The sequence below is a fragment of the Abramis brama genome (assembly GCF_963993115.1).
Source record: "Abramis brama genome assembly, chromosome: 7".
In the NCBI taxonomy this organism is placed as follows: domain Eukaryota; kingdom Metazoa; phylum Chordata; class Actinopteri; order Cypriniformes; family Leuciscidae; genus Abramis; species Abramis brama.
Genome location: NC_139969.1, coordinates 21,032,283 through 21,044,388, shown reverse-complemented (window position 1 = coordinate 21,044,388; position 12,106 = coordinate 21,032,283). Strand labels below are relative to the sequence as shown.

The following is a 12,106-nucleotide window of genomic DNA, read 5'->3' as shown; positions in this document are numbered from 1 at the left end:
ACTATTAAATACAGAAAGCACTCTTTGTTTATTGCATGTACTATGTTTTGTTATTGTTTCTCTTCATTATCTTCCATCAGCTATATTAGCTTATATAATTAACTTTTAACATACGATTGTTTTTATTTAATTTATAATTTGTAATTGTTTTAAAAAAGTACTTATAATTACATATGTAACTGAAAAAATTTTATTATGCAAGACCTGTGGTAAATTATCATAAAATAACTCTGAATGGCAACAGTGGGCCTTCTTCATGTTCACGTTTCTAGTCATATTAGCTTCAAGTACTGGATCAAACAGCCTTCATTCTTTCTGTCATTTCCTAAAGGAGAGGGTAACCTATTTTTGCAGTGATAGCATGATTAGCATTGGTGTTTGAGGATGACTGCGCTCTTGTTTCAGGCTGATGAACAGAACAGGAAACTCCCACACATCGAGGTTAGCACAGTGACTCAGCATCTAGTTTGTTTAAGAATCATCTAACATAATAAGTTTTCCACATGGCTGCTGGTTAGCATTATTGCAATTAGCTTTCGTGCTTCATTAGCACCACTATTCTAAAGCTAAGGGATTTAAGTCTAACTGATTAGACGCATTCAAATGTCATAATCTATTTTGTTTCACAATGTTTTGTTGGTGGATGCTTCATTTTTAGTTTCTTTCTTTAATATTCGATCCCATTCCTGCTTTATTATAATGAAAAAAATCATATTGAGCTAATTTTGTCTCTTTAAAAAGCGTCATCAACATGAGTACCACTGTGAGTTTAGGTGAAGCTGTTGCTACAGTAGGTAAATGCTCAGGATGGGAAAATGCCACTTCCCTGTTTTATTCATATCTTTGTCACCTTGGATTTACCATCAAAACATTAAGCACAAAAAACAGCAGGCCACTTGCATTTGTCTGCCAAGACATGCAAAGGATGTGAGGTGTTATTTTGAGACAAGAAGAGATGAGAAATGCTTTACTCTAAAATAAAGGTGAACAGGCACATGCAAAGCATATATAAATAGGGCTGCTGACTGTGAATAAATGTTTGCATTTTGTGAACTTTTTCCCTGCAATTAAGTTTTGTTTGAGGTCCCACTGGTTCACAAACCTCAAATGTGACCCTGGACCACAAAACCAGTCTTATGGGTATTTTTTTATTTTTTAATTGAGAAGTATACATACTCTGAAAGCTGAATAAATAAGCTTTCCATTGATGTGTGGGTTGTTATGGATAATATTTGGCCGAGATACAGCTATTTGAAAATCTGGAATCTGAGGGTGCAAAAAAAAAAAAAACGAAATATTGAGAAAATTGCCTTTAAAGTTGTCCATTTATGTTGGCGATTGTGCTGCATCCACTCACAAAAAATACATTTTTTATATATTTAAGGTAGGAAACTTACAAGATATCTTCATAGAACATGATCTTTACTTAATATCCTAATCATTTTTGGCATAAAAGAAAAATCGATATTTTTGACCCATACAATGTATTGTTGGCTATTGCCACAAATATACCCGTGCGACTTGTGTTTTGTGGTCCAGGGTCACAAATGTCTTGGGGATTTAAGTTTTTTAAGTCCAAATGAAACAACGCTGACATTCTCAGCAGCATTAAAAGGGGTCAAGAACTGCATTTTTTTAATTATTATTTTGTAATGTTTCCTTAAGGGTGCACTTATAATGTTAGTATGATTTTTACATCAAAAATTGTCATAATTTAGAAATAAAAGGCCATTTTCTACCCTGAAAAATTTGTCTAATTATGGTCTGTGATACTGTGATATTTCTTATGATAAATAATAAGCATTGTTGTTTTGTGACTGTGGGTAGCCTAAATACTAGTAGTTTAAAAACTATAACTGCTCTGTGGTGAAAAATTTATATTCTTTAATTCTCTTAATAGATTATTTAGTATGAGTCTACTATATTTATTGCCAAAAGATCATATAAAGCATGATACATATGCATTTGTCTCAATTAGTGTTGTCACGGTACCAAAATTTCAGTATTCGGTACCGATACCAGTGAAAATCCACGGTTCTCGGTACCAATTTCGGTACCAAAGCTTAATTTAGATTAAATTTACATAATTATATTAAAGTGTATATCACAGTTACAAAGATGGAAACTGTAGTATTAAAAACACTTTACAATAAGATTCCATTTGTTAGATAACATTAGATAAAATGACCTAACAAAAAAACAATAGCCTAGTTATATACTGTCGCAATTATTCTCCTTTAGGGGTTAATTTAAAAATACATTTTTAAAATCAAAAGTTAACATTATTTAATGCACAATGAATAAAGTGAACAAACATGACCAATCAAGTGTTTGTATTAAATAACATTCACAAACATTAATTAATGTTGTAAAAATATATTGTTCACTCAATGTGTTATGTTAGATAACGCATTAAGTGATGTTAATGAATGGTATCTTATTGTAGCATTACCAAACTATACAGGAGATAAAATATGTTTTATTTGACTTGACTATACTTTTATTTAATCCAAAACTGTATTCATATTTAACTTTAAAAGGGCTTTTTAAACCAGCTAAGAGTTATCCAGCCAAGAATAAGACTAGAACTGCTTTTCTGACGGACTGATATTAATGACGGCTTTTTATTTCTCATCTCCATAAATATATCTAGTAGTAAAGCTAATGCAAGGGCTAGAAATCAATTAATAGGCCTATGTCACACTTCCTCGTCGTCATGGAGAGCGCAGTTCGCACAAGCGTTTGTACTCCCGTGGCGTCTGTCGTTGCTATGCATCCATGAACGCGCATGGAAAAGCGAGCGCGCTTGCCGCGCGCCATTTGAAATAACGTATCTGCACGCGCAAAAACATCAGCACCACATCAGCAGCAGCACCGCCGATCGCCATTAGCGCTTTTATGAAGAGGACGCAACTGCACGCGCTTCGGGCATGCACGCGCATCAAGTACTGGGTTTGAGAAAACCTGGTACCATGACGTTTAAAAAAAAATTAGTACCGACTTGGTACCGAAGTACCGGGTCTTTTGACAACACTAGTCTCAATACAGTTCATACTGCTCATAAAGTTTGGGGTCAGTAAGTTTTTTTTAGGAGAAGTTTCTTATGCTCACCAATGCTGCATTTATCACAAAAAACAAACTGTTTTCTACTTTATTCCTGTGATGTCAACGCTGAATTTTCAGCATCATTACTCCAGTCTTCAGTGTCACATGATCCTTTAGAAATCATTCTAACATGCCGATTTGCTGCTCAAGTTGAAAACAGTTGTTCTGCTTAATATTTTTTTGTGGAAACCTTGAAAGACACTTTTATTTGAAACAGACATTTTTTTGTAATAATATAAACGTACTGTATCACCTCAATTGTCCCGTGTGAATGTAAAACTAAGCAATTTCTACACATCTATATGATGCCACTTATTTTGCAGTGCTTAATTCGCAGACAAGAGGCATGTTCATTGCTTTGATTGAGTAGATGTAGTTAATTAAGGGAGGCACCATCTGTAATATATCTTGCTGTGCAATTTTAGTCACAGCTTCTGAATCGCTATATGAAGAAATTACACTAAACGCCTCGCCAGTGCCGATCACTCCAGCAACAACACCCATATCAATTGTGTTATTGATTATGAAGTTCGTTTCAGATTGAAAGTCACTCATTATGTGAGATTGTGAGGAAAGTAACTGATGTACGCTGGCAAGCAAGACACTTCCACATTTGCCACATCCATAATCTTTCTGTATTTGGAGTGAGTGAGAGTGGCTAAGAGAGGGAGCATCCTATTAAGGGCACCCCTGCAGGATCCAAGAAGGAGACAGATGAACATAAATTAGCTGTGTGTAAAACAGGCAGCATTTGTAATCTCACAACGTAATTGGGCTCGCTGGTTTGCCAGAGACAGATGACAGGGATGTAATGACACTCTTCATTTATCTTCTTTATTGTGGTGGAATGCGTTGGCAGCGTGAGACTGGTCCCGGTCCAGATGAAGGAAACGTTACGTTGTGCTATCATCCACGTCAACAACAACCCACATTGCTTATTTACAGAGTCAGACATGGCATGGCTCAGCCAGATAGTTTAGGGGTGGTGAGATTGCCGGCAGGTCTTACTAAAGGCTGAGAAAGAAAAGGTGAGCACTCATCCCAAGACTTCACCCTCCTAACTGGCTTCCTCCAGTATAGTTTTCTTCCTCAGGCTCAGTTCTTCCTTCCTCTCGTTCATGTTTTAGCTTCTTGTTCTTGTTCTTGTTCTAGTTCTCAGCAGCCCATTAATGTGCACCTTTTGTCGCTCCTTGGTTCTTTATCTCTTTCTCTTTCTCTGAAAAAGAGGCAATGGTTGAGAGGACTATGTCAAGAAGCGACCCCAGCATTGCATGCCTACATAGGAGTGTGATTTACATGTTTTCCTCTTATTCACACACACATACATACACACACACACACACACACACACACACACACACACACACACACACACACACACACACACACACACACACACACAAACAAACATATACAATGAGCTATGCTCAGAGAGCTGATAATATTGATTGAAATACTTGGCACAGATATTCAAATAATGTCTTTATGTTGTTTATATTTCCTGTGTTGCCATATTTCCTATTGAAACAGGAAGACTGGGCAGGTCATATTGAAGGTTTTGAAGGATTTGTTTTCTTCTTCTTTATTTTTTAGATAGCCCATTGATTTTAGTTCCGTCATAGCCATGAACCTTGATTTGCTTCATGGTAGTTGGTTGCTTTTGATATTAAGGTGAGGTTCAATTACATTTGATTGGACACAAATCTGTGTAGTGCAGAAATGAGTCATCTATTATTTTATTTATTCTTATTTTTGCTCTTTTCCCCCAGAATTTTAAATGAGTATGTGCCTAAAAAGAAACTTTTAGGAGTACACTGGCATATACACTACCATTCCAAGGTTTAGGGTCTGAAGGGCAATTCCACGCAAAACTGTCACATCCATAACGCCAACACAATGCCATTGTATTTAGTTGGCGTTATGGATGTGACATTTTTGCGCGGAATTGCCCTGTAATATATATATATATATGTGTGTGTGTGTGTGTGTGTGTGTGTGTGGAAAAATATGTATATATTATTATTATTTTTTATTTTATTTTTATGAGTCTGTCATGCTCACCAAGGCCGAATTTGTTTGATCAAAAAACAGTAATATCGTGAAATATCACAACAATAACTGTTTTCTATTTTAATATATTTTAAAATGGTATTCCTGTTATGACAAAGCTGAAATTCACTGTCACATGATCCTTCAGAAATCATTCTGATATGCTGATTTTCTGCTCAAGAAACATTTCTTATTATCATTAATCATCACTATCATCAACACAATTGTGCAGCGTCAACTTTTGTGGAAACCATGATTTTTTTTTTCGGGATTCTTGAATAAAAAGTTTCAGTTCAGTTTGTTTTTATTTGATTGGGACAAAGCATGTTAAAGGTCCCGTTCTTCGTGATCCCATGTTTCAAACTTTAGTTAGTGTGTAATGTTGTTGTTAGAGTATAAATAATATCTGTAAAATTATAAAGCTCAAAGTTCAATGTCAAGCGAGATATTTTATTTAACAGAAGTCGCCTACATCGAACGGCCTGTTTGGACTACATCCCTCTACTTCCTTCTTTAATGACGTCACTAGAACAGTTTTTTGACTAACCTCCGCCCACAGGAATGCTCCCTCAACTCTACCGAAATTCGTTTATATACTTGCGCACTTCTTATAACTTACTGTGTTTACTCAGCTCTTACGGTGATTTTCTGAAGTAAAACTGACGCTTCATCTTTTGTGTGATGTACAATAAACTTTATTAAACTCATCAGTATATGTTTGATCATCATTCGGACCTGGTCCGAAACAGCAGACTTGTAGGCTATTATTAAATAATGGATACATATTACAAGCAGATGACAAATACGTTATAACCGTAATTAAACTACTAAACTATACCTGTTCCATCTCTATACAGCACTCTGACTCTGTAGGCATTATTGTCCGACTCGAAATGAACACCGTTACTGAGAGTTTCTGATATTATCATCATTTCGTGAGATGAAATTGTCCTGAGAGACTGAGCGCGAGCTCATGAAGCTCCGCCCCCTGGGTCGTCCAGCAGCAGCTTATTTGCATTTAAAGGGCACACACTAAAACAGCGGTTTTTCTGAGCCCCAAAAAATGACAATTTAAACATGCTGTAAAAAATGATCTGTTGGGTATTTTGAGCTGAAACTTCACATACACACTCTGGGGACATCAGAGACTTATTTTACATCTTGTGAAAAGGGGCATAATACGGGACCTTTAATGAACATTTGCACAAAATACACAATGTAAACAAGCCGGATTATAGCAACATTGCTAATTTATATCCACAGTCCATAGGCAGGTACACACAAAAACAAATTACTCAGCACACAACACTACAAAAAAACAATACCCAAAACACATTACTAAAATTACTAAGAAAAATGTTTACACACCTGATTTGTCATAAGCCACTTCTTTAGATGTTCTTTAAAAGTGTGATAAGTAGAACATTGTCTTATTGACTGCAGCAAACTATTATAATATTTGCTCCCTATAACAGATAACACTTTCTGACCAAAAGATGTTCGCCTATATGGTACTTCACAATCTCCTCTAATGACAGACCTGGTACCAATACCACAATCTGTCCTCTGTTTTATAAATTCTTTCAACGGAGGTGGGGCAAGCCCATGCCAGACCTTATAAATAAAACATGCATAACTGAATTTTTAAAAAATTTCAAAACTCAATAAATTAGGTTTTTTTTGTTGTTGAATTTTACAGTGATGAAATGAGAGCGTTTTTTTATCCAACACTTTTATCGCCTTCTTATACAGTGTTCCTATTAACTTTAGAGTTGTGTCACCTGTGAATGACCAACTATTGAAACAATACTGGATATGTGAAAAAATCATTGAATATAAATACAACCTTGCAGCACCAACTGTCAAGAATGGCCTAATGTACTTAAAATTCTTTAAATTTAATTTTACAATATTAGACAACTTTTTTACATGGCTTTTAAAAGTAAGAGTGGAATCCAAAGTAACCCCAAGATACGTAAACCCTTTAACAACTTCAAGCTCCTCCCCTCTCAGAAATACATTTGAATGTGTCAACTCTACTAACTGTTTTGAAAACATCATACACACATTTTTTTTTGTGTGTTCAATACTAAACCTGTCCTGGTAAGCCAATCCTGTATATTGGTCATAGCAGAAGTCAAAGTAATCGAGGATTTTTCATGGGTAAAAATTACTACATCATCTGCATACATCTGAACATTTACATCTTTACATACTCCAGGTAAATCATTGATATAAAGTGAAAATAGAATTGGTCCTAAAATAGAACCTTGTGGAACCCCCTTGGGGAAAGCAATATAAGAAGATTTTATATCATCAATACATACACGGTAGCCAAAATACATTCTTTATCAGCTAAACTGTTGGAAAAAGAACCAAAAATGTGTATTGCATTGTTTTTGGATAAAGTTAAAAGGCAGTAAACAATTTTTAGCAACCACTTTACTAAAAACTTTTTGAACTTCTGAGAATGGTAATACGTTTGACAGCTTTATTCAGATGAAAAGATATATACATTTATTGTAATTGTTTTAGATGAGTTTGTGAGCTGGAGCGATACAGCTGAGCACACACAATCTAATGATCTGCAGTCATCATCACGGTGAATTATGGTCAGAATAAACATTTGAAAAAAGAAATGCAGAGCCGAGCCACACAACAGTCATCAGACTGGAGTTGGCCTTGGAGAATTGCCAGCACTGACATCCAAACACACATTTACTTTGATTAATTAGCCTCAAATGTCATTAGCACACTCGGTTTCTGCACTGAAACCATTGTAATTTTTGATTAACTCACATCATATGTGGAGCAGCGCTATATTATTGGCAAGTAAACTGCAACCTAAACCAGATGTGACTAGATGGGAGCTTTTTTCCCTTTTTGCAGTCCTGTGGTGTGAAAAATGAATTAAAAGTACAATTCCATATATAGACTCATTTCAAATGTGGTCATAAACTGCATGCGTAATATAAAATCATTAAAATAATGGTTTTAGATGAATTATAGCATGTCACACCACAGGACACTGCATGACTTCTACCCAAATACAGTCGTTCATTCACTTTGTCCCATGAAAGTAATGCAACTATGACACACCAGCCAATCATTCTGAGTATGTCTGTGAGAAACAGCATCATAAAGACGTATGATATGACATGACTGCTTAATTCAAGCAAACAAGTTGTCTTTTCATACCAGCAAGATCCTGTACATGAAAGTATTGTTCAGCAGTGAAAGGCAGTGTATTGTGAAATGTGGATTTGAAGTCCAAAAATGTTAGATTTATATAAAGGAAAGAAAAGCAAAGGGAGGGAAAGCTAAGGACTTGGCTTATAATCCCCAAGGGAGCAAAATAAAGTCTTTCAAGAAATAAACAAGTAAATAAAATTCACTGCAGGTGACAGAAATACCAAGTCAGTTTCCATAAAATGGTAACGGCATGAGAAAAAGGCTCATAATGAGGATTTCTGGACTGTGAATTAAATTGGTTTATGGTTTATTACGGATGTGCATTGTTGGCACTATTTAAGCACAATGGTAAATATAAAACAACAAACCATGTATAATTGTCATGCTTCTCACAAAACAACTGTACACTCATAAATCTGACCAAACATTTAGGACAGAACGACTGACCTCAAATAACTGTGAGATTCCCTCACTGTTGTTCATGTTTCTTTATTCGTTGGAAAGGTAACTCATAGCAACAGCACCTCAAGCCATATTCTGTATAACAAGAAAGATAGATTTTTTTTTTTTTTCATCCATCCATGTGTTTTGAGATTTATGAGGAAGAATAACTTGAGTTATGACATTTATTGAGTCCGTTCTCTTCTCTGCTGGAGATGGTTTATCCCCATTTATTATTTAAACCACTGCAGAAGTACTTTCACATGAGTAAACAGAATTAATGTCATTATTCATTACTATGCTAACTAGACAACCGTTACAATGATGATAGATATGAACAACTGTTTTCTCCTTTCATCTTACCCCGTAGCTTCATTCTGATGTGGACAAAGGTGAGGGCAAAGTGAAATACGTGCTAAGAGGTGAAGGTGCAACCTCCATTTTCACCATCGATGAGAACACAGGTGACATACATGCCACGAAGCGCCTGGACAGAGAGGAACAGGCTTACTACACGCTGCGAGCTCAGGCCCAAGACCGCGCCACCAGCCTGCCAGTCGAACCAGAGTCAGAGTTTGTTATCAAAGTGCAGGATATTAACGACAATGAGCCCAAGTTCCTGGATGGCCCTTACAATGCTCAAGTTCCTGAAATGTCTCCTGTTGGTAAGTGCCTTGGATTTGTTCATACAAAACTAAAGATGGATATACAACTAATGATGTATTCCTACTGATTGGTTTGATTTTGCATGCTCATTTCCTCTAAGGTAATGTAAATACATTTTTAAAACACTAATAATAAAATAACGATAACTGTTAAATTTATCTTTAGCAAATTTCAAAATGAATATCCATTTTTCCTACCGTACATCATAATGTTGCCAAGCCTAAATTTACGATTGATTAAAGTTTTTTTTATTTATTATTTAGACAAAATACAAAAATAACAACCATTTATCTGTAATAAATTTTGAAGATAAGTATCAGCTTATCATATCAGCCAGGGTTTATTGGTGCATCCAATTTAATGATGATTATTGGTAATTGTGTCACGTATTTGTTTAGGTATGGAGGGTTAGCTGAGGATAATGAATGCCCCTGGTACAGGGCACTTGTTTGTTAGTTCGACCACACAGAGCATAGTAGCTGACAATCACGCAAACATTGACATGCTTTTTTAGAAGAGCAATTAACATGCTGACTGCCACTGTCTGTCCAACGGCGTGAACAAAGCCATTAGCCTCTGTGAATGCAAGCGACCCTTGTCCTCAATGACTGCTTTATAGATCCATTTAAATTCATTAGCAGTCAACCGGTGATGAATGGATTTGATTAACGAGAAAATGATTAATTTAATTTGGTAATTAAGAAACAGGAGATTTCTGTTTTTTTACACAAGTCTGAGGACCACAACCTAACCCAGGCACCTCTCCCTCACGCCAGACGTCAGCATGAGGCCAAATGGAAATTCACAACATATGCCTTTATACTCCCATCCAATCACTTTCACACATAACGGTTTCGGAATGATGTGTGTTTAAGGGCTGACCATATGCCATGTCCTTAACTGGCTATAAATGTATCAGCCTGTTGAATCTAAAGTGATTCTGCAGGGGTACAAGGTTACCTATAACAGACTAAATCACATCGCACCATCTTATAAAGAGTAACACTCATTTGGCCTTGGTCCCTGCGGTGAAGTGTTGCCATGGTGCAGCATTTTTGTACACTCGGCTGTGTCTCCAGATGCTTAGGTTACCAATATGACAACATCTGGGCCTGTCCCCAAATGTGTGCTCTAGTTTTTTACAAGCAAACGCATTTAAGAATAATCTGCGTATTCTGAGGAACACCGCAGTTTGGAGTGGGCCTATAAATTGTGCTCAAATGAGGGCCTGGCACTTTCCATTAGCCCTTTTACAGTTTAAATAAAAAATCTGGGAAATAACAGTAAAACGGCACTAAACTTCCCTTTGTGCTCCAGTTCTACAGGATAAATAATAGTATCTGAAGTATAGAATCTATTTCACCTTTAATAATTTTGAAAGAAATTAACATTTTTATTCTGCAGCACTGATGTATTGGATTGATCAAAAATAATAGTAAAGATTTGTACATTTGTTACCAAAAATAATTGTTCAAATAATATGCGGTAAAATAATCTTTCTAATCCTGTATCACAATTTCCACAAAACGATTAAGCAGCCCAACTGTATTCAATATTGATAAGAAATGTTTCTTGAGCACCAAATCAGCATATTATAATGATTTCTGAAGGATCATGTGACACTGAAGACTGGAGTAATGATGCTGAAAATTCAGCTTTGCCATCACAGGAATAAATTATATTTTAAAATATATTAAAATAGAAAACTGTTATTTTAAATTGTACTAATATTTCACAATCGTAATGTTTTTTGCAGTATTTCTGATCAAATAATTGCAATCTTGATGAGCATAAGAACCTTCTTTTAAATAATAATACTAATAATAAATAAACATAAAATCTTACAAACCCAAAACCTGTATGTGCTGCGGATGTCATTGGGCAAAAAACAAACAAAACAGAAAGTCATGATAAGATAAGGGGGAGGCAAGTGCAGGCCACATACAGATTTGTGTTTTGCAAGAATGCATGGCGTAATGAGAAATGAGGCAACACCAGCTCAGTACTCTGTAATCAAGACAGGCACAAGAATAAAAAAACACTGCAGAAGCCACGCAAGATATGTTTCTATTCGAGTTTCATTCTTAATTTATGCAAAAAAATATGAAAAACAATCACGAAAATAATTTACGGATAACGCAGTATTTCTATCCCATGTGTTCAAGAAATCATAACCGTAATTTCTGGGGAAATAGGCATACAATGGAAATGAAAGTTGTCACTGGGGAAGCCATTGTGACTCTTATCAAATGTGATTACAAAATGCTCTAATGAACTTCATGTATGCGTTTTACAGCAGATGCCTCGTTTCTGGAACTGACAGCTTGTCAGATGGTTCAGGAATGCAAGAGCAAGACGTTTTAATTCAGCTTTGCCATCACAGGAATAAATCAAATTTTAAAATATATTAAAATGTTTGTTTTTTACAAATAAATGCAACCTTGGTGAGCATAAAAGACTTGCTGGATCAGAACAATGGACACTGATCTACATCCGTGCATCCTAATGTTTCTTTATAGGTTTATTTGAGCTCGTTCATGTTTTCGTGATAGGCTGCATCAGATTTCAGTTCTGTAATCAAGTGAGGCCCAATGCCTATGAATCCAGTTTATGTCTGGTAACATTTTGACCAAATTAGGTGGATAATTTTTTT

The 12,106-nt window shown here is 35.7% G+C and overlaps 1 protein-coding gene across 1 annotated transcript in view; it reads left to right on the top strand.

Annotated features, from left to right (window-relative positions):
• The window catches only part of cdh7a (cadherin 7a), a 58,371-nt gene that overhangs the window by 15,592 nt on the left and 30,673 nt on the right, over nt 1-12,106 (top strand). Inside the window, exon 3 of the mRNA XM_084118876.1 lies at nt 9,158-9,452. Within this exon, the coding sequence (XP_083975002.1) occupies nt 9,158-9,452 (295 nt within the window). The remainder of the gene's footprint in view (nt 1-9,157; nt 9,453-12,106) is intronic.